This window comes from Pinus tabuliformis, chromosome 3_1 (assembly GCF_031772625.1).
Source record: "Pinus tabuliformis cultivar Carrire ecotype Pingquan chromosome 3_1, CPIR1, whole genome shotgun sequence".
NCBI lineage: Eukaryota > Viridiplantae > Streptophyta > Pinopsida > Pinales > Pinaceae > Pinus > Pinus tabuliformis.
This window is the reverse complement of record NC_142301.1, coordinates 591442076-591466337: the sequence shown is the minus strand read 5'-3', so window position 1 is coordinate 591466337 and position 24262 is coordinate 591442076. Positions and strand designations below refer to the sequence as shown.

At 38.0% G+C, this 24262-nt stretch overlaps 1 protein-coding gene across 2 annotated transcripts in view; it reads right to left on the bottom strand.

Annotated features, from left to right (window-relative positions):
• The window catches only part of LOC149188397 (subtilisin-like protease SBT3.5), a 112525-nt gene that overhangs the window by 59086 nt on the left and 29177 nt on the right, over nt 1-24262 (bottom strand). Inside the window, exons 10-11 of one of the 2 annotated variants that reach the window (XM_089411654.1) lie at nt 14829-15042; nt 14211-14692 (exon numbers count right to left, since the gene is read on the bottom strand). In XM_089411654.1, coding sequence (XP_089267780.1) covers nt 14649-14692; nt 14829-15042 — 258 coding nt within the window. In that variant the 3' untranslated portion in view covers nt 14211-14648. Of the gene's footprint in view, nt 1-14210; nt 14693-14828; nt 15043-24262 lie in introns of those variants that run through there. The other variant, XM_089411653.1, reaches the window with a different exon arrangement.

Below are 24262 nucleotides of genomic sequence, written 5' to 3'. Positions count from 1 at the left end.
TGGTGAGTTGCATGGGGAGAGAGAGGGCATCGGCAGTGATCTGGGAAGTGCAGAACGAGTTCCGGAAGAGATAGGAGGAGAGACGCAGTCCACTAGAGCTTCGTGCAGTTAATGCGTAGAGGGTGACGTTGAAACCCAGCGTATGGACAGAAGGTTCATCTCAGCGTCAAGGAGTCGCTGTGGAAAGTGAGAAATTTGTCACTAAATTTCTCTTAGTAATTTTCCTCTGTTCTGATGTCTGAATTCTTGTACTTGAATTTATGTTGAAGAATTAATAAAGAAACCCTCATCTATTGCACCGGTTTTCCCAAGTTGGGATTTTCCGGGGGCAATTGTCCAAAAATAACTGTGTCAATATTTCTCTTAGTAATTTTCCTCTGTTCTGATGTCCGAATTCTTGTACTTGAATTTATGTTGAAGAATTAATAAAGAAACCCTCATCTGTTGCACCGGTTTTCCCAAGTTGGGTTTTTCCGGGGACAATTGTCCAAAAATAACTGTCAATATTTTTATGTGTGTCCTAGAATTTCTCTAATTTTCCAACATTTATTTTCCGCAGTATTTGTTTTGTGAAGGCTGCAGCGTATATATTTCAATATTTGCTGTAGGAAACTGCAAATAGTTTGTTTAATTAATTTAACAAATAGAAGAAATATTATCAGTTGCTACAGTAGGATTCCAGGTTTTGGAATTTTCACATGGTATCAAAGCTCAACTTGGAAGCCAGAAAGCTCAGTGGCAGAAGGGAAGAGGAATTTCGAAGCTCTGCGTAGGTAGCAGTTCGAAACCCTCAGAGGCAGCACAGTTACTTTGGCGAGGAAGGTCATTTTTTTTAGGAAAAAATTATTTCTCTGAGAGAGTTGATAGAGAATAAATTTTCCAGATCAAATATTACCAGAGGCAGAGGGAGCAGCGGTATTTTCCTTGCAAAGCAGGTCTTTAGCTGGGACGCAGTTATTTTGCAGCAGTTTGCTAGTACAAAATAATGTCAAGAAGGAAAGGAGAAATAACACAAAAAATCAAGGACAAAATCAACTGTTTGGAAGCCTCAGAATTATCTTCCAGGTTGGAGGATAAATTCGCGTGCTTATCAGGTTCAGCATCATCTAGTATCTGGTATATTGATAGTGGAGCTTCAGCTCATATGACAGGAGTTAGAGAATATTTCTCTAGCTATCAGGAGGAGCAAATAGACTTCCAGATCACTATGGGTAACAGAACTAAATGTACTCTGGTAGGGAGAGGCACCATAGAATTTCAGATAGAAACAGGAACTAGCACCAATGCTGCTATTGTACTGCATGTGCCAAGATTGGGTATGAACCTAATTTCAGTGTCCCAAATGCAGGACAAGGGGTACGATGTACACTTTGTGGGGAAGAAAGTGTATGTTAAACACTCTAGTTGGAAGAAGGTGAGACAAATTGGAGCTCAGAGCAACGAATTATACAGGTTGCAACTCGATTCTCCAATGGCACTGATAGGCAGTGATAATGGCAGTGGGAAGGAGTTGAAAGAACTATGGCACAGGAGGATGGGACATTTACACCATGGAGCACTTAGGATGCTCAAAGAAACTGTAACATGAGTTTCAGTTCTAAACACATAGCACAATGATGTGTAGAGGATGCATACTTGGGAAGTACGCAAAGGCAACATTTTCTAGAAGTGACCGCAGAGCAAATGGCGTGTTGGGATTGATACACTCAGATATTTGTGGTCCTATGTCCACTAGAGCTCTTAGCAATGGCAAATATTTCGTCACCTTTATTGATGATCATTCCAGGAGGACCTGGATCTATTTCTTAAAGACCAAAGATGAGGTCTTTGATCAGTTCAGAGAGTTCAAGGCTCTCATTGAGAACGTGACAGGGAAAAAGATCAAGGTGCTATGCTTAGATAATGGTGAAGAATACACAGATAATGAATTCACAAACTTTTGTGCAAAGGAAGGCATCAAAAGAGAATGGACAGCTCCATATAACGGTAACCCCCAGCAAAATGGAGTAGCGGAGCGAAAGAACAAAACAATAGCTGGGGTTGCAAAGGATATGATGTATGGCCAAGAATTTCCTAGATTTTTATGGGCAGAGACATGCAACACAATGGTGTACATTCAAAACAGAACACCTCATTGAGCATTGGGGAAGAAAACACCAGAGGGGGTCTTCACAGGAAAGAAGCCCGAAGTAAGTCATTTGAGGATATTCGGGAGTGTGGCTTACTGTCACATACCAGATAAAAACCGCAGCAAATTGGATCAGACTGCAGAGAAGGGGTTCCTCGTAGGGTATAGCGAGACCTCAAAGGCATACAGGATCTACATTCCTAGCAACAGGAAGATTGTAGTGAGGTGAGATGTAAAGTTCATGGAAGACAAAGCTTTCAGAAGATCTCAAGAAATGCTTGCAGGTGATTGGCCAGCACAAGTTCCATTAGTCCAACAGCAGGGACAGCAAGTGGGACAATCAAGAGAATAGTCACAGGGATCGAGTACGGTGACCAGTACCAGTATCTCCTCAGGGGTAGGAGATCCAGGGAGTTCTCAGCAGACAAAGCAGCAAGAACAGGAGGAGGAATTGATTGAACCTCCCACCACCAGTGGTAGAGCCAGTAGGGAAGTGTGTCAGACCTTGAGGGACGCATAGGAGTTTGTAGGAGCTCCTAGGACAAACAAGAGACAGCGCAGGCAGCCTGATAGATATCAAGCCTTGGTAGCTCAGGGTACAAAACCCTCCAGCTTTCAAGAAGCTGAACAACATCAGGTGTGGGTGGATGCCATGGTAGAAGAATACAATTCTATCATGACAAATGATGTTTAGGAGCTCGTTCCTAGACCAGAAGGCAGATTAGTTGTAGGTTCCAGATGGATCTACAAGATCAAGTATGTTGTAGATGGAAGTTAAAGTACAAGGCTAGATTCGTGGCAAAGGGGTATGCATAAAAGGAAGGGATAAACTATGAGGAAACCTTCACCCCAATTTCCAAATATAACTCTATCAGATTTGTTATATCTCTAGCAACGCAGTTGGCATGGGAGATTCACCAGATGGACATCAAGACAATGTTCTTGAACGGGATGATAAAAGAAGAGGTGTTTATAGAGTAGCCTAAAGGCTTTGAAACTCATGAGAAGCACACTCATGCATGTAGGTTGAAGAAAGCCCTATATGGGCTCAAACAAGCACCCAGGGCTTGGTATGGTTGGATTGACAATTATTTGTAGCAATTGGGATTCATCAAGAGTGATGTAGATCCCAATCTCTACTATTTGATGGTAGAGAATGAGCCTCTCATTCTGGGTTTGTATGTAGATGACCTGTTTCTGACAAGGTCATCAAGGCTCATAAAGGACTGCAAAAAGAAACCTTGAAGCAGAATTCGACATGAAGGATATGGGGTTGATGCACTATTTTCTAGGATTGGAAGTATGGCAGAAGAATGGGGAGATATTCATTGGGCAAGGGAGATATGCTACAGATATTCTGAAGAGGTTCAGAATGCAGGATTGTCGGCCCATGACGACACCCATGATCACCAATTGAAAGAAGATAGATGCATCAAGGGGCAAAGATGTCAACCCCACCTTGTACAAACAACTCATTGGGTTTCTCATGTATTTGGTTAACACTAGGCAAGACATTTGTTTCACTATCAATGCCCTTAGTCAATTCATGGTAGAACCGAAAGGGTACATTGGGCAGTCGCTAGACACATTCTTAGATATGTGTGTGGAACAGTTGGACTTGGGTTGAAATACACTCGAGGAGATGACGTTAGATTATGAGAATTCACAGATGCAGATTGGGCAGGCAGTTCAGTGGTCAGGAAAAGTACCTCCAGCTACTGCTTCAGTGTTGGATTAGGGATGGTCTCTTGGTGCAGCAAGAAGCAGAAGTTAGTAGCACTGAGCTCAGCAGAAGCTGAATATATGGCAGCCAACATAGCTACGTGTGAAGCTATATGGCTTAGGAAGTTGCTCATGAGTTTGTTCAAGAAGAATATTGGAGCGACCAGTGTTTACTGTGATAATAAGAGTTGCATAAAACTCTCTGAGAATACAGTATTTCATGTAGGTCGAAGAACATTGATATCAGATGTCATTTCATCATAGGCTGTGTTCTGCGTGGGGCATTCCAACTGCAGTATGTTCCCACAGGAGATCAAGTAGAAGACATCTCACGAAAGCTCTAGGAGAGCTAAGTTCATCCAGTTCAGGGAACATATAGGTATGGTGGAGAACCCGTTTCAGTAGCAAAAATAGATGGATTCTCAGTTGCAGCAGCAGATGATAGGGAGTTGCAGTGCAGATACAGTAGTTGGCAGCAGCACAGATGCAGCGCATATCAAAGTTGCGCAGTAGTTGATGGGCAGAGCAGCCAGACATCAGCAATGTCACAGGAGGTAGTGCAGTGACAGGGTGTTGCTTTAGTGGGTTGCAGCACTAGAACACATTCCTCGCTAAGAGGGAGTGTTAGTTTTTGTAGCATCAGATGTGTTCTAGCCTTGAAATTTTGTCGAGAGGCTAGAATACATGAGATCTCCAAAACCCAGAAATCGTTTCTTGAAATTCCACATAGAGATGACTTAATTAAAATAATTAATCATTTTTTAATGTTTCCTCAGTCTAAACTTAGAAATGTGATTAATTAAAGGGTATTAATTAAGTCATGGTGAGAATCTTCTAGAAGAAGACATGGATCAAGTTCTAGTTAATATTAGCCATTTTTTTATGTTTTAATCTTGGTCGTTGATGTCTCAACGAGAGATTATAAGAAGAAACTCGATGGGGCTTGGAGAACACACACCAGCAGCTACTCAGTTGCCCAGGCAAATCGATTTTCTCAGTGGTTGAAGTTCAACAGAGGAGATAGAGCCAGAGGGTGAGTTGCAAGGGGAGAGAGATGGCATCAACAGTGGTCTGCGAAGTGCAAAACGAGTTTCGGAAGAGACAGGAGGAGGAGAGATGCAGTCCACTAGAGCTTTGCACAGTTATTGCATAGAGGGTGACGCAGAAACCCAGCGTATGGACAAAGGGTTCATCTTGGGGTCAGGGAGTCGTTGTGGAGAGTGAGAAATTTGTCACTAAATTTCTCTCAATATTTTTCCTCTGTTCTGATGTCTGAATTCTTGTACTTGAATTCCTGCTAAAGAATTAATAAAGAAACCCTCATCTGTTGCACCAGTTTTCCCAAGTTGGGTTTTCAGGGGACAATTGTCCAAAAATAATTGTGTCAATATTTTTATGTGTGTGCTAGAATTTCTATAATTTTCCAATATTTATTTTCCGCAGTATTTGTTTTGTGAAGGCTGCATAGTATATATTTCAATATTTGTCGTAGGAAACTGCAAATAGTTTGTTTAATTAATTTAACAAATAGAAGAAATATTATCAGTTGTTGTAGTAGGATTCCAGGTTTCATAATTTTCACAATAACCAAGCTCCTCGGCCAGACTCACTGACCTCTCAGTCAACTGATCTAAGGGAGTGACAATATTCCCGACCATATGGTCTCTCAGCTACAGCCCAAGGGAGATTCATGATGTTATACAATCAAATCTCTCTCTCTCCAAGACAGGGATTCTCAATCATTCCAAGCTTCTCTCAAAAGCAAACAAACTTCATTCGGGATAGTGTATTTTATCAAAACACAACAACTTGCTCATAAATATAAATTTATTCAAGCCTCGCAACTCTTATTTGGACAACATCCCAAGTATAGATCTTAATGTGCTTCGACCTGTCATGAGAAAGCAGATTCTCAGAAAGCTTCACACAGCTTTGATTGATACAATATATCACGGTTGATTCCAACATTTGATCAAACAACCAACAAACAACTTATGAAGCCACATAGCTTCACAGCAGTTTGAACAAGCAAATATATACTCAACTTCAATCATACTAAGAGCAATAGAAATTTGCTTCTTTCTTGGCCATGAAATCATAGCAGAGCCCAAGCTCAAACAAAAACCAAAAGTACTCTTTCTAACATCAATGCATATATCCCAATCAACATCCGTAAAACCATGTAGCTACCATTTTCCATTAGAAACATATCTCAAACCATAACTAATGGTGCCACAAAGATATCTCAATATGTGTTTCGCTGCAACCTAATGCACATGCCAAGGCTCAACCAAAAATTTTGCTCAACACGATCACAACATAGCAGATATCAAGTTTGGTGTGCACCAGATAATTCAATGAGCCAATTAATTTGTGATACATAGAGGGATCAAACAGATCAGAACCACAATTTCACAACTTGTTTACATTTGTCATCATGAGAGTGTTCATGGACTCATAGTCCATCATGCCAAACCTCAAAAGGATCTCACCAAGTATTTCATCAGTGTTTTGTCATACTTCTAATCCTAGATAGTAATGCATAAGGCCAAGATCCTTCATCTTGAATTCATAAATCAGCTCCCTCTAACATTGGACAAGGAGGTCCTTAACCCTTGATAGAAATCAAAATCACAGGCTCATCTTCAACAGCGGATTAGCATCACACTTCAAAACTTCTAGTCATCTTCATCTTGGAAGTCACAACTGGCTTCTTTTCGTCATAGATCAAACTATGCTTCAATCTAGCTGATCTGTCTGCTCCCTCTAAGTCTAAAGCTTCATCCAATATGAGTCTTCTTGTCTTGGGAATGCTCTTAATGGAGGGAAAAGGTGCTTTAGTCACATTTCTCTAGGGAGTGGACCTACTACTTGCCTTTGGGTTTCTTAGTTCATTATTCTTTCTAGTATAATGCAATCCTTTGAACCTATCCCTATCTTCAACGACATTAATATGCTCATCACATTCGTTATTATGTTCTTCAATTAGTAATTTCATAGGTGTGTGTGATATGGTGGTCATGGAGTGGGAAATACTTCGAGGAAGATGCCATAGCCACAAGACCAACTAATAAGGGGTCCAACATCCAAATGTAATGATGTAAGGAGCGAGAAATCAATGCGGCATGAGTTACCCCTTTCCTTGGCCTGATTTTCCACCCCTCTGGTGTTCCTTTTACTTTAATGATTTCTCTTTATTTGGTGCATAGTTGAGGAGGCCAAGCTTGCCTTATGTATTTCCAATACCCCTTTAAAATGTAGCAGTTTCTTGCTCATTGGGGTTGGGACATTCAAGAGTTCCTTTATTTAGATAGAGCATTGAATGCTTGAGCAACTGAGTGATGGCTAATGAAGGGGGTAGAGCTCATGCTAGGCTTTTGCTCATACACTAAATATGTCCCAACCATCATTTGCATCATAAACTTTCTTTCATTGTGGCTTTATATGTTTTTATCATTCTTTCAACTACATCAACTTTCGAGGCCAAGTTTTCAGGCCTTGACTCAAGGATGTGGATATGGGGTACCAATCCTAAAGACCAATGACTATCAACCCAGAGAATGGTGATGGACAATCAGGAGAGATGGAAAGTGGTAAGTATGGATTACCTTGGGCACGCTATATCCATTAGTGCCTCCCAAGTAGTGCCCTTCTTAAACCCTAAGGCCTTAGAGGAGGTCCCATTAGACTAGAGTCAAAGACTAACTTCCCAAGCAAAGTGTGGGAACAAAGATACAACAGAGATCAGTCAATCATCTAGTTTTCCTTGTGATCCATATCAATATGCCTATAACATTAAATGAAATCACATGATTGCCAGAATGGTTAGAGTACCTACTGATGATGACCCACCTTCCTTCAAGAAGAATGCTAGATGGGAGAGACATTTTACCAGAAAAATAGGTGAACCCTAACATAATTCTATATGTTGACCATCATAGGGGTGTTGGCTAGCTGGCTATCAAATATGGAGAGAAAAATTTTCCTATGGGCTACCCACTTTTGGTGGGTAACAAGCCTCATGATGTAAAATCTTAAGGGGTGGTCCTTGTCATACAATGGGTGATACAAGCAATCGATGGGGGCACCCACTAGTAAGTCTTAGTGAAACACCAACTTCAACAGCCTCAACGCATTAGGGGGATCAAAGATCTTTTCAAATTTGTGACATTATTGGTTATGAGAAGGCTTTCATGATTTTAGACTTAGTTATACAAAGGCTATAGAGAGGTGAGGAGAAACAAAGGTATTTCTTATTAGGTAGAGGACCCCCCACCTTGGTTAAATCATAAGTGGATGTACATATGCCCAAGGAGATCATTTAGTATTTTGGCATCACCTTTGGTGTGGAGGTTTCTATTATTGATCAATGGTAATGGATCATGAGTGAATTTGAGAAGAAACTTCAAGCTTGGCCTCTCCTCAACTTTCCCTTTGCTAAGAGAATTATATTTGTGGATAGAGTTTTAGCAACAAGACATGTATTACTCCTCATGTCTCTTTCCTTCTCAAACAACATATAAATCCCTAGAGCATGTTCTCAAGAGCTTTCTCTTGTGAAAACAGAGAGGGTCAAAGGGGCTTCCCTTAGTGGCTTACCACATTTGTACCTTACCTAGAGAACAAGGTGGCTTGGGCCTTGTGATGTGTTGACCACTCAAACTGCATTTGAAGTTTTGTCAACCATTCCATGATCAAAGCATTCTAGCATTGTCAGATCATTTCCACAATTCCAGACTTCATCAAGATTTCATTTGTTTCTTTTCTTCAGTGTGTTGTACAAATTCTGCAACCCTGCAGGGATAATGTTAAAATGATTCTAGTATGATAAAAATGAAGCATGAAAAAGGCCTAGGTAGTTTAGGACTATACTAGCAAGTGAGTTCACTCTAGAGAGTTTTTTTCCCTCAACCCATTATTTGTGTTTTTCAACACTTATAATTAGTTGAGATTTTCTCCCATATATAACCCAAATCTAGAGTGCGGCTTGATGGCAAAGTCTTAGGTGAGGCCTAGTGTCTAGAATTAATGTATATTACCATACTAGATCATCTCTAAAATTTCACAGAATTTGGTTTAGTCTAAGTGTCAGATTTTAATTGTTAAACATTTCCCACTAGTCGGGATTTTTAATAATTATTTGATGTAAAATATAAAAGCGTTGTCTATAGAAGTTGTAGGGGGTATGAGTGATCAAAATTAGACCTATACACCTCAGTTTTCTATCTAGACACACTTTGAGTGTGGAAAAATATGTCTTTACCCCTCAAAAACCCATTTTTCTAATTTTTTGCCAAAAATGGCAAATAGTTAGCCAAAAATTAGCTAGAAAAATAAAAGTTCTCTCAAAGTGAAAATGATAAAAAATGAGATGGAAATTCCCAAAAATTAAAGTCAAGTCAAAAATTTGTGGGAATTCCATTTACCAAAGAAGAAATGGCCCAAAGGAAAAATTCGATGGTCCAAGAAAAAGGCCCATGTCCCAACAAAATCGATTTTTTTTTAAATGGTCCATGATGGTTAATTTGAATGAGAGTTTTTTGATAAAAGAAGGATAAAAATATTTTTAGTGGTCCAAACCACTCTAGGATCAAATACTTTCTCCACCCAGCATCTCCTTCAAGGCAAACAAATTTCCTCCTAGATATTTGTGCTGGCTCATCAAGGATTCGAATTTTTTTGGATGAGATCTAGCTGTTAGCACTTGGATCTAGCCATTTTCACTTGGAGAGGGGTCTCTCTCTCATTTTTTCTATTTAAGGAAGCTCCTAGCTCCTCATTGTAACATCAACATCAATTGTAATCAAACTCTTGGCTGGAAGCTCTGCTTTGTATTGAAATATTTTTTGAGCTAATAATAAAGAAAGGCTTTGGGGTTAAAGCTTTGTGGTGTTATTCTTCTACATCTATGGTATTATTTTTCTAATTCATTTGTTCTTAATGCTCTATTAGTAAATAATTAAATTGTTATTTCCATTTTCCATATTTTGGATCTGTTGATGTACAAATATCTTGCATTGATATTTGGATTAGAGAAACACTCTAGATCTAGAAGCACTAGTGGGTTTTCAGTTGGACCCCTAATCTTCTTTTTCATTGTGATATTTATCCTTTCTGGATCTAACATTATCTTTCGAAAGTGTGTAGAGATTTTATTTTTCTGAATCAAATCTTGGGCGTTTGGGGAAGTTTTCAGTTGAACCAACCAACTCTCAAGGCATAGAAGTGGAAGAACCCACTTAGATTTCTCTCAACGGTTTATCATAACACATATTTTAAAGGGAATTTACTTGCCATTGCTTGTAAATTTCATCATTAATTATTCATATCTATCTATTTATGCATTTTATTTGTCAGACCTAGCTATATTAGAGCTTTTATTTTGCTACCCAAAAGCGAAGTTGTACTAACATTCATTGGGATAGTAGATTTGTAAATTTTGTGTATGTCTTCTAACCCTCTTGTACATACATATTGTATAGATCTTGTATATATTTCTTGGATCCCCTCTCTATTTTTTGCAGATCTAAAGAAAGGATCAAGGGTTTGGCTTGAAGAATTTTCATAAATCTTTTTATTGCAGGTGGGAAGCTTGAGGATCAAAGAGACAATTAATTTTTTGAAGCTAGCACTTGTTCGTTGATCAATCCCTTGCCTCTCTAGGGTTTCAAGGGTTTTCCTAAGATCGATTTTTTGAAGAGATTCATCTTTCGAAGCTTGGAAGATCAAATCAAAAAATTTTGGAGACCATCTTCATTTTTTGAAGCCTCCTTCCTTGGCCGCAAGCATAGGAGAAGTTCCTCCTTTTCTCTTGAGCGAAAATCCTTTAAGGGTTTAAGTGAAATGGTTTTTTAGAAATACAAGTCAATTTTGGAGAGAAACATCACTAGAGGCTTGGAAAAATTCATACCTAGATTTTTTGTGGAATTCTTTCACATTTAGAGGCCTATCTCTCTAAGCTGCAATTAAAGGAGAGGCTTCTCCTTGCTTCTTGTGTAAAATTCCTCCTCCTTGGACGTCTAGCATTTCAAGAGAATTTTGTTTTTGGAGGATTTGCGAAATTTTCTTGGAGGAATTCCATTGTAATTTAATCACAAAATTTGTAAATAATTTTCATAAATTTTTTAGCTCTTTGAGGAAAGGGGTATTAGCTCACTGAAGCTCCATTTCTTGTAAACCCTCCTCTAAGATCTAAGCCCTCTCTTCTCTCAAAGAGGGTTTCAATTTGTAATATAATAAAAGAGATATTTTCTTGAGGGAGCTTGGGGTTTCTTCCCCTTGGTATCCCTATCTCCTCATTTGGTAGGAGAGCCTCTTGGATAGCTAGTCTCTAGCTTGTTTTCATTTTTTTTGCTAGCTTAGTCATTAGATCTAATCACTAAACTGTCTCATTTTGTATTTTTCATATTAGTTTTCTTACTCTAGTTGCATTGGCATTTCTAGATCCAGATCTAATCTTATTTTGTAAGTACCTTCGATCACTTGTCTTGATCTAATTCTCTTCTGCTTGTTGAATAATTTCAATAGCTACATGATTTAATTTATATTGGAATAACTTGATCTAATTGGCATCTCTATTGAAGTGACTTTAGCTTAACTCATTATCATTTTGATCTAATTCCCTTTGTTTCATTACGAGATCTTCGCTTGCTTCATTAATCATTGGCATAAGCTAATCCCACATTGATATCATAATTTCTGCTCAAAGTACTAATTTCTAATTTGATCATAGTAGTGGAATGGTATCTTGCCATTTATAAACCTTAAGATATTTCACTTTTGAAGCATCTCATTCCAATTGTATCTCACTTGAAGCAATTAACATTTTTATCTCATTTGCATTTTAGATCTAGTTTGCATGTTGCATTCTCTAAAATTTACCTCCAAGCATAAGCTTGGTTGATAGAAATTTAGGATAACATTACCTAAATGTTATTCAATTTCCTAAATTTGAGTTTAAATCAAAGGTTAAAATGTGTGACCTCGTAGTTCTCTTGTGGCCAAGCCCCTTGCAGGAACAAAGGCACACGAGTTGCATTGAAGTCCTAAGGGGGTATCGTTAATGAGGCCTTAGCCTTCTCACTTAGTCCTTCATGCAACTACCCGATACTCCTTACCAAGTTGAAGGAGTTGAGGGGAAGTCTCACCTTAGTTTAGGCATATAATAAAATCTACCAAGACCACTTGATCACACACACACCCACTAATAACATTGTCTCATCTTGCATTCAATTGGTTATTGTGCAATTGGGATTGTGAGCTAATCATTTACTTGCAAGTTTCCATTTAATATCCTTGTACTTGTTTATTTCAAATTTATGTTCATTGTCTTTTATTGATTGTATCATATTGGAGCATCTCTCTTTAAGTACAAGCTTTCTTCTCTTGCAAGTTCTATTTTAAAATCTTGTTGCTCATATCTCTAAATTGTTTATAATCAATTGTGGTTTTAGATCACTAACACTTATCTTGCAGCATTGCTATTCTTGTAACTTGAAAGATCATTTTTCAATTGCAAGTATTATAATTTCTTATTGAGCATATTGTTTCTTGCAAGTTATCTCTAAAGGCACTGGTCTCTCATATTTTATCTTGCAAGATATCTTGTTGATTTCATTGAATCTATCTTATTGATGTTTACATGCTCATAAACATTCATACTTGTTAAATAATCTCTAAAGTCAAGTTATATTGAATGTTAATCATCTTGCCCATTATCTCCTAGAACTTGTTATCTCTAACAAGTTTTCCTTTAGATATCTTCCTTAAGGACCACCCCCCTTAGCTTAGCTAGGAGAAAGCTTAAACGGAGAGAGTTGGGAATAGGTGATAGCCCTTCTCTGAGCGTTTTGCCATCAAGGCCACACCTAGTAGGATTAGGGACTTTTCCCACATTAAGGTGTGCATCCTAGGCGACAACATGACACAAAAGCTCAAGGGCCGCCCCTTGCAAAAAATGGATGATACGAGCAATAGAAGGGAATTTCCTTTAAGCAAGTCTTAGCACCACATTGAATTCAACAAGCTCAACACAATAGGGGATCTAAGGTCCTTTTCGAATTTGTGACATTATTGATAATGCAAAGGCATTCATGATTTCAAGCTTTGGTATATATAAGTTATAGAGGTGAGAAGAAAATAGTGGTGTTTTTTATTGGGTAGGAGGGTCCCCCACCGTGGCTGAATCAAATGTGAAAATACACATGCCCTAGGGAGATCATTCAGAATCTAGCCATACCCTTTAGTGTGTAGGTTTCTATTGTCGATCAATGGCAGTGGATCATGAAAATTTGAGAAGAAACTTCAACCTTGGTCACTCCTCGACTTGCCCATGCTAGGAGAATTACAAGTGGGAATAAAGTATTAGCAACAAGACATGTATTACTCCTCGTCTTTTCCTTTCTCAAACAGCACACAAAGTGCTCAAGCACTCTAGAGCTTCCTCTTGAGAAAACAGAGAGGATCAAAGGAGCTTCCCTTACATGCTTGGGACATTGATGTTTCCATTGAAAATTAATTGCAGATAATCGAATTTTGTTCCAAACAATTTGCAATTATCTCTAAGCATCCACATGTCCCTTAGGAGGGACCCCTTCTAGGAGAGTGAATCTACAAGTTTACTTGTTTTCAAGGTAAGGTACAAATGTCCCACCGTGATGTTGATTCCCTCCTTGTTGGAGGAATGGGCTCATTTGCTAGTGTTTTTAGCTTATGTAGAATGGGAATTTCTTGGTGCTCTTGTTCTATGCATGATGTAATCATCTAGAATATTGATGTACGTATTTATTCTCTGAAGTCATATATGAAGCATTTCCAAAACAAAATAATAATACAGCTATTATGAAAAGAAGAGGGCCAATGCTCTGACTCAAAACATAAGGGACCAAACCTATGTCACAAGGTTCATCAAAGGAGGTTCAAACGTCAATGAACCTTGAAAAAAAATTGAGGTTCATTGATGTTTGTTGAATCTCATGGCTGTTGATTGAGTCCACAGCTCAAACTCATAACCTCATGTCACAGCTCAAGTTTGTAATCTATCCTTGCAGTTTCCATGTCCATAACAATATTTTTTATGTTTATTGATGTTGATTTCTTATTATTTTATGTTATCTTCCATTTTAAAGTTTTTATATATAGAGAGAGAGAGAGAGAGAGACCAAATGGTGAACCTCTTTGAAAAATTTAAATTCAAACCGAACCTATTTGTTCCTGAGTTTGAACTCGATCCTGAACCTGAACCATGTGATTTGGGACCAAATTACAGAGGACCAAGCATATCAAACAGTTTGAACTTTGAACAACAAAGCAAAGGAACCAGAACTTAACTCAAAGCTACAAGGACTGAGACCAATTAAACAGAGACTAGATTAGCTGATTAGTGAGAGACCCACATCTTGTTGCATCACCTAAGGCATCTAAGGAAACACTCATTTGACACGCAGTAGTAACATAGGCTGATTAGGAACGTAGCCATATTGACATATTCACAGACTTATGAACACTTCTAACAGAAATTGACTAAAGACAGAACTGAAATGACTCCGGACTGCACCCTGTTAACATCTCTGTTATGGATCATCTGTAGACAACTTCAATTAAGCTGCAAAGGTCTTGAAGTGCTTTATGTCACATGATATGATGTTTTAAGAACCAACGGATTCAGCCAAAAGTATTATATCTCAATTGATATGCAATAACCGACAATGAAAAGCTGTACTCTTCAATGTGTATCCAAGTGCAGATTACCTAACTGGAGAAACAAAATCCACAATTGTGGATTTTCATGGGTCCAGATTTAGGGAAATTCCCTGATTTCTATTTTAGCTTTTTCAACCAAGCCTGTATATGATTTCAATTCCCAAAAAGTGCTTCAGTTCATTGGAATCAGTAAAATTCTCACTATTGCCATCCTAGAAGGAAGATAGCTTGCTAGAAGTAATTAATAAAATGATGCATATGTAACAAGCGACTGTACCTGTAGTTACCAGTGCTGACCTAATTGCAGCAGGACTCCAACTTGGGTGCAAGGCCCTGAGAAGACTTACTATACCCGAGACATGGGGGCAAGACATGGATGTTCCAGATGCCATATTGAAATTGACAACGCGTCTGTCCCTAGGCATATCTGATGGTGGTGAAACAGGAGTCCACGCCGCTAAGATATTAACTCCAGGGGCAGCAATATCTGGCTGCAAACATGAAATATAATAATCAGGTGAGCCATCATCTGTTACTGCTGCTTTCAATTCAAACAGTTATAGCATAAACAATTGTAACTTGCTCAAGAAAAGCTGCAAGAGTATAACCCTTCAATTGGAAAGAAAGTTCAAAATTCCACAATTGAAATTAAAGGTGTCAGCAGAAATATAGTCACATATCATCGAGAGAAGTGAAAGCTTTACAGCCATCAAAATTAAAAACTATGTTTTACCAAAACAAATTGTTCTTACGTGATGGAGACTAGCATGCAAGCTCTAAAGAAGGCTAAAACAAAAATCAAATGGGCAATCAGAACCTTTTTCCTGTCTGTGCAGCAGCATGGGATGAGTTCAATCAAATTTTCTCGAACTGCCACTGTGCCAAAGTCCATTTGGTCATTTGTCCTTGAGAGTAATTTAATTTTACTCACGGTTGGCCTTAGCAGTACAATTTTAAAGCATTCCCTCTGCTCACGGTTTCAGGAAAACTCGAATTCTTGTTTTATAACAATACCCAATTATGACGGTTTTTTCTGTTCATGACAGAGTCACTGATTTACACCATTCAGTGGGTAAGCCAGAATGCTGCCAACTTTCAATGTCTCTTCTTTCATGGGGGGAGGAGAAAGGAGGAAAGGTGGCAAAATCTAGATCCCAAAGTAGGGAGGGTGGCATTGGTCACAGAGCTCCGACCTTGGATACGCACCTAGATCCTTGGGTTGGTGTGTTAGAGCTTAAGAACCTGATGGTACCTGTTGCACAATTTTTTTCAAAGTTCCAAGGAAGCAGATATACCAAAGATTTTTCAGATGATCGGATCATCTTTCAGCAGTTTATTGAGTCTTTGTAAACCCATTCTACAACTTTATAATGTACATGATGCTAGTAAGACCATGTGTATGTAACAACCTAGGTAAGCCTATTATTTTGGCAAAAATTTCATGCTATGAGGTATTTTGTCTCACTGACTTATCAATGTTTCTAAACATAGATGGTCGGTAGAGTTTTTCCCTCCAATCTCACCCCAAAGTTAGAGTGTAATTCTTCGTCAAAGTCTTAAGTGAGTCTTAGTGTTCTAGTCGAGTCTTATGTCAAACTGATTTGGGAATAATTTAAGCTAATTGGCTAAATTAGTTTATTACAAGTCACTTGGTCAACTAAATCATATTGTGTCGCAAAATTGGGTATGTAATTTGAGGGTCTAGGCCGAACAGGTATTCCCCCTTTGAGGGCTGAATTTGTAAAAATCTTATGTAAAAAATATTTTAGTGCATGGTCCCTCATACTTAGACACCATGGTTAAAATATTCGAGAGTGAAAAAAAAATATTTAATCCCATCAAGTGTCAATTAATTAAATTTTCTGGCAAAAATAAATTAAAATCCTAAGCCAAAAATTTAATTAATTAGAGTCAAAATTAAGTGTCTAGAGAAACTAAATTCTCCAAGTGGAAAAATTCGTGGGTCTCAAAGGAATTAATCTTTGGAGGTCTCCCAACAAGGGAATATTGGAAATTTCAAGAAAAATTGGACCCTTGGACCTTGGTGGTCAAGTCAAAGTCAAATTTTTGAGGAAATTGGCTCAAAATAATTAATTTTGAGCTAATAAAAAATGGATCTAATGAAACATTCGAAAAGATAAAAGATAGATAAAAGATAAAAAGATGTTAGGAAACCAGCTCACAAAAATATAAAAAAAATAGACCAACGCCTTAGAATTCAACCTCTTTGAGGGGGCAACCTCCTTTACATTACACAAATGAACAATTCTTGGATGATTCAAATGAAAAAACCTCTTTTCTATATATAGGAGTCTAAGGGGACACAATATAACCAAGCCGACCTAACAATAATAATATAAAGGCACAAAAATAACAATAGTGGGATTCTATGGGGCACAATAATAACAATATGGGGACAATAGGGGCACAACAATAACAATAAGGGATATAATGACAATAGTAATGGGGGAATCACTAGTATTATAGAGACCTAACATGCCCCTCTCCTTCAAAAAAGTGTTGTCCTCAACACTTGAGTAGTTCTGGGTGCTTCTGTATAAAATTCTCATCCTCCCATGTGCAATCTTCAATGAGTAATTTCTTCCACTTGATGAGATACTCTGAAATTGATCGATTTCGTAGCTATCGAGTTCTTGTTTCTTTGACTGCTTCAGGTTCCAATATGATTTTCCCTTCCTCATCAAGTTCTGGCAATATTGTTTGAACTGAAATCTTGTCACCTATAACCTTCTTTAAGCATGAAACATGGAAAACTGGGTGCACTCGGGACGCTGCAGGAAGTTCCAATTTGTATGCCATAGTACCTATCTTTTGCAACACCTTGTACGGACCATAATAATTTGGTGATAATTTATTATCCTTCTTAGCTTGCTTGAGGGACATTTGTTTATATGTTTGTAGCGTAGGAATACCCAATCACCTACATCAAAACTTCTTTCGCTGCGATGTTGATCTACCTGCTGTTTCATTCTATTCTGCACCAAGGTAAGGTTATCCTTTAAGAGTTGGAGAACTTGTTGTTGATGCTCGATGTGATCTTCCACTGCTTGAACCTTAGAATTTTCTCTTAAATATGATGTGATGGATGGTGGATGATATCCATAAAGTGCCATAAATGGGGTCATTTTTGTTGCAGTATGGAAGGAAGTGTTATACCACCATTCAGCCAGAGGCAACCATTTGACCCATTGTGTCTATTTATCAGATACAAAGCAACGAAGATATCCTTCCAAACATTTGTTTACTATTTCAGTTTGCCCATCAGATTAAGGATGATAAGATGAGCTATGAGCTAACTGAGTCCCAAGACAAGAAAATAATTCTGTCCAAAAATTTCCAGTGAAAATGGGATCTCTGTCGCTTACAATAATATTTGGGTTTCCATGTAGCTTTTGAATTGTTTCCATAAATGCAGTAGAAATTGTACTCGCTTTAAATGGATGAGATAATGCACAAAAGTGTGCATACTTGGTGAGTCTGTCAACTACCACCATGATAACACTCTTTCATTCGGACTTGGGTAAACATGTGATAAAATCCATTGAAACCTCCTCCCAACGTTGGCTTCAAATGGATAAGGGTTGTAATAGTCCTGGGGTCTTAATTGTTTCAACTTTATTTTGTTGGCAAACCAAACATTCCGCCACAAACTTTTGAATATCTGATTTAAGGCCATCCCAAAAAAAAATCCTTCTTAACCCTGTGGTAGGTTTTTAGAAATCCCGAGTGCCCTCCTAAGGGAGAGGTGTGCAATTCCCTAAGAATCTTTTGTTTGAGTTGGGAATTCTTACATAGCTATAACCGATCCTTGTACCATAACGAATCATTTTTCCAGGTAAATGTATCAGATGTACTGGGATCTTCTTGTATCTTTTGAATGAGTGCCCACACTTCCTCGTCATTCTTCCATTCATCCATTGCTTCGTTTATCTAATCTAGTTGGATAATAGAAATGGCGCAAAGAAATGCTTCCACATCCTCATCCTTTCTTGAGAGTGCATCTGCACAACATTTTGCTTCCCCTTTTTGTAGATGATTTCAAAGTCATAGCCCAACATCTTTGTGACCCATTTTTGTTGCTCTTCTGAAGATAATCTTTGTTCCAAAAAGTATTTAAAACTATCATGATCTGTTTTTACCTTGAAGTGTCTTCCCATTAGGTAGGGTCGCCATTTCTTATGTGCATGTTCTATCACCAGCATTTCCTTCTCATAAATAGCTTTGTGTAAATACTTTCATTTGATTGGACGACTTTCGAAAGCAATGGATCTTTGTTCTTGCATTAAAACAACACCAATTCCATTTCCTCCAGCATCACATTCCACAATCAAGGTTTTTGTGAAGTCCGGTGTAGCTAACACTGGTGCTTGAAACATTGCCTCTTTAAAATGTTCAAAGGCCTTCGTTGCTTCTGGAGTCCATGAGAATGCATCTTTCTTCAATAATATTGTTAGAGGTGCTGCTATTCTCCCATAATTCTTAACAAACTTGCGATAATACCCTGTCAACCCGAGAAATCCTCATAAATGCTTTATGGATGTGGGGATTTTCCATTCCTTAATGGTTTTAATTTTTCTAGGGTCTACCTTAACACCGTCATGAGATACAATATGACCCAGATATTCCACCTCTTGTACTCCAAAAAAACATTTGGACATTTTTGCATATAATTGTTTCTCCTCCAATAGTTTGAGCACCAAGTCAACATCCTTCCAAGACTTGTTGTAGATTAGTATATCATCAAAAAATACTAACACAAATTTTCTAAGGAAGGGTTTGAAAATGGAATTCATCAAACCTTGAAATGTAGAATATGCATTAGTAAGGCCAAAAGGCATGACCAAAAATTCATAATGACTCTCATGAGTTCTAAACGTTGTTTTTGGAATGTCTTCAGTCTTCATTCTGATTTGATGATATCTTGAACGAAGATCCAACTTGGTGAAGTAAATTGATCCATGCAATTCATCCAATAATTCATCAATGACAGGAATGGGAAATTTATCTTTAATAGTGAGCTTGTTGAGCTCCCTATAATCTGGACGCATGCGCCATGATTCATCCTTCTTGTGAACCAATACTACTGGAGCAGAGAAAGAACTTTGACTAGGTTGAATTATACCAGCCTCTAGCATTTCTGCAACCATACGTTCAATTTCACTCTTTTGGACATAGGGATATCTGTAAGGCCTGATGTTTGGAGGAACACTTCCTGGAATCAAATTGATAGCATGATCATGATCACGAATAGGTGGGAGGCCTTTGGGAGTCTCAAATACCTTGGAATGATTGTCCAAGACTTTTTGGAGATCTGGAGAAATGGATGATTTCGATGTGGGAACCTTTAGTAAACATAATTGTGCAATTATGTCTCGTTGTTCTTTCTTTAGAAGCTTTGTCATTCCATTAGAGCTTATTATCTTTCCCGGTTTCCCTACGATACCCCTTAATTCAACTTTCTTTCCTTCTAAAGAGAATTTCATGAAAAGTTCTTGAAAATTAAAAGCTATTGTACCCAAGGATTGTAGCCATTGGACTCCTAGTACAACATCAGCACCACCCATTGGAATGGAAAGCATTGGGCTATTCAATACATATTCTCCCATGGATAGCTTGATATTATGGCACTTTCCTGAGCAATTTATGGTTCCTCCACTTGCAACCATCACTTGACACTTTGGTGCTGGATATAGGAAGCAATTCAATTCTTTGGCTATCTTATAATGAATAAAATTATGGGTACTTCCCGAATCAATCAACACTATTACCTTTTTCTTCTTGATATGCCCTTCTATCTTGATAGTTTGAGGAGTGGTAATTCCAGCCAATGCATTACAAAATATGGTCGGATTCATTTCTTCTTTTTCTAGGGTTTGTTCCTGGTATATATCCTCTTCTTTTAACGTTTCTTGTTCCTTTTCTTCCTCCTCTTCACAATCTATGTAAAATAATTTCTTCTCGGCACACTTATGACCTTTAATGTATTTGTTATCACAACTGTAACAAAGCCCTTTTGCTCTTTTTTCTTCCAATTGTTGTGGTGTCAACCTTGTAGGTTGTGGATGGCTAGGGGCAGCAACACTTCCATCTTTATGATTGTGAGTGGTAGGCTTCCTTGTTGCCATAATTTTGCTTTCCATTTTTCTTGCCAACCTGAATGCCTTCTCCAATGAATATGGTTCCCAAAGGCGAACCTCATGTTGAATGTTATCTTTTAAAGTCCCTATGAACATATCAATCCTATGCTCCTCTGGAATATCTTTTACCCTTATATTCAATTTTTGGAAGTCCTCAATGTGCTCCATCATTGAACCCTTTTGTTTGAGATTTATCAATTGGCTAAAAAAAATGTTGCTTTTTTGTATCCTCATAATGTGCTATCATTTCATCCGTAAAAATAGCCCAAGTGACAATTTGTTTACGAGAGCAAAGCCATCGATACCATACAAACTGATTTGGTTCCAAATATAAAGTTGCAATGCGTACCTTTTGTGTGTTTTGCACATTATGGAGATCGAAAAATTGCTCCATCTATAGTATCCATGTTCCGAGATCCTTGCCATCAAACTTCCTCATATCGATCTTTGGAACATGGTGGTTCTTCGATCCAACGTTAGAGTCTATGAAATCATGATTAACATTTATTTTGTTCTCATCATGAGTTTCCTTTACTACCCTTTAACCATTAGTAAGCATTTCTTGTAGAAACTGTGTCAAATTTGTCTTCAAATCTTCCATTCCTGTCTTCAAATCATCCATCTTAGTTTTCACGCCATCCATCTTAGCTTCCACGTCGTCCATCTTAGCTTCTACGTCTTTCTTTAAACCATCCATCTTAGCTTCTACACTTTTCTTTAAACCATCCATCTTAGCTTCCACACTTTCTTTAAACCATCCATCTTAGCTTCTACGTCTTTCTTTAAATCATCCATCTTAGCTTCTGTTACTTTTTGTGCGAGTGACATTTGTTCTACTTGGTCTTGTAATTTTGATATATTATGTGGCATTTCTTCCTCTTCTTCATGAGTCATGCTAGAGCTTTCAGGTTGCTTACTAGGTGTTTCCATTTTCTTTCTTCGGGGCATCAATTACCAATAATAATGTTTCATTATGCCCTTTGAATTCCTTCAAACTAATTTTTCAAACCAAGCTTATGCAAAAATTGAAAAAAAAACTACACATTTTTTTCACTTTGTAGGAGCCTAATATTGAATCTGATGTATTTATGTAATTTCAGCTCTTCTAGTTCTGAAATCGCGACCTGTCGTAGCCCTCTATGTCCTCTTTCCAATGCCACCAGTCTGATCGAAATTGGATTCTCTAAGAAAGATTTATGCACAATCTCCCAAGATGACCTGATTATATACCTTTTCAGAAGAGCAAACTTGTATGAAGTGCCATGTGTCACTGTTTTGACCTTTGGATCTGAAAATATATACAAGAAACTACAGTCCGTCCTCTTTCTGTAACTTCTTACGAAATTTCAATCTAATGCTCAGAGAGACAGTTATGACGATTTTCCCACGGTGACCTGTTTGGAATGTAATTCGGGGGTCTGCAAAAACCCTAACTTCCTCAGACTATATCTCCGAAAATGTAGCGAGACAGGATCTGAAATTCGAAGCCGAGGTTCAACCGATTTCTTCTCAAATGGGTTTTTGTTTTAGCTTCTGAAACTTCATAGTGAAAGAGTTATAGCGAAAATCCCACGATGTCTTGTTTTAACTTAAATTCTAGAGCTTGTGAAAACCCTAACTTCCTCGGATCATATCTTCGAAAATATAGCGAGACAAGCTTTGAAATTTGGACCTGAGGTTCAGAGCGATTTCTTCTCAAATGGGTTTCTTTTTTCGCTTCTGAAACGTCACAGAAAAAAAGTTATAGCAAAAATGCCACGATGACCTATTTGGAGCAGCGAAACCCTAGAATCCAAAGCTCTGATACCAAATGTTAGGAAACTAGCTCACAAAAAGATAAAGAGATAGATCAACGCCTTAGAATTCATCCTCTTCGAGGGGGCAACCTCCTTTACATTCCACAAATGAACAATTTTTGGATGATTCAAATGACAAAACCTCCTTTCTATATATAGGAGTCTAAGGGGACACAATATAACCAAGCCGACCTAACAATAATAATATAAAGGCACAAAAATAACAATAGTGGGATTCTATGGGGCACAATAATAACAATATGGGGACAATAGGGGCACAACAATAACAATAAGGGATACAATGACAATAGTAATGGGGGAATCACTAGTATTATAGGGACCTAACATTGGTGGTTAAGTCAAAGTCAAATTTTTGAGGAAATTAACTCAAAATAATTAATTTTGAGCTAATAAAAAATGGATTAAATAAGAAATTCGAAAATTCCTCAAAATAAATATTTTCAACAGCTAAGATTAAAATATCATCAAGGATTCATCAATAGCCAAGATTATTTTGACGAGGATCAAGCCAACTAGCCGTTATTTTTCCACTTTGAGGATTTACCTATAAATTATAGTCATTTAAGTCTCAAGCCATCTGATATTTGGCTAAGAAAATTCTGTAGAAAAGTTGATGTAACGCTACTGTCCCACCAGGAACGTTTTTTTAATCATAATAAAGACTTTGGGGTGCAATTCATAGTGTTCAGTGTTCATTGATTTGTGATATGTGTTGGGTAAGGGCTTTCCTATATCGTGCTTAATTATTTTTTAAAAGTTTGTTTTTCATTAGATAGGGATAAGAACATTCTATTAATAGATTTTGGGTCTATTTTAGGTGATCTAATTTTCCAAATGTCTAACAAGTTCTTTGAGAAAAATATATAGTGCTTGCAGGTTCCCCAGTCCTTGGGCTCCAAATTCACAAATTGTGGGCATGAACTGACCTTGTTTGGACTTCAAATATTTGTTATGGTTTATCTAACTTTGATAAGGTTGTAGCTTGCATCTAATTTCAAAAGTTTTATTAGCCATTTATCAAAGAAAAACTTCAAAAAAAATTATTTCTCAAAATTTATTTTAAAACCCTTGTATATTTGTAAATTTTGTAAACAGATTTGTAAAATATATTTTGTAAATTATTTCTAATTGGGGTTTTGGGGTTTTAAGATTTTTTTGTATATATTGGGGTTTTGGGTATTTGTGAATCCATTTTTGCAGGTGAGATCAAATGAAAGAACTAGAATAGAGCTATATCTAGGCCCTTGAGGGTAAGATCTAGTCTCCAAATTTTTTTTGTAGGGCCAACCATTGAAGAATTTGCAATAAAATTCAGATCTGAAGCAAATTAAATTTTTTGAAGTTGGGACTTCTAGTTTCAACCCTCCCAGGCTCGGATCCAGCCTCCCCAAGGCCAGCGTCCTCCTCTCTAGCCTCTGCGTCAACCCTAGAGCCCCCTGAGTCATCTTTTCAAGGCCTTTCAGGGTTGGTCGTAGCCTCTAGGGGACTTGGTCCTCCCTTTTAGCCCTTGTGTCAAGCCCTAGAGCCATTTCAAGCCTGGACGTGGCCTAGGAAGCCTCAGCCTCCCTTCATCCCTTATGCTCTGCCTCCCTTCTTCCCTTCCGCTCGGCCTCCATCTTACTCTACAGCCTCTCCTCCTCTCTCCTTGGCCTCCTTTTTCCCCTCAACCCCTTCGCTTGCTCTCGGTTCCCCTTGTCCCTTAGGCCGCAGCTCTAGAGGGCTTACGGCTGCCTCTT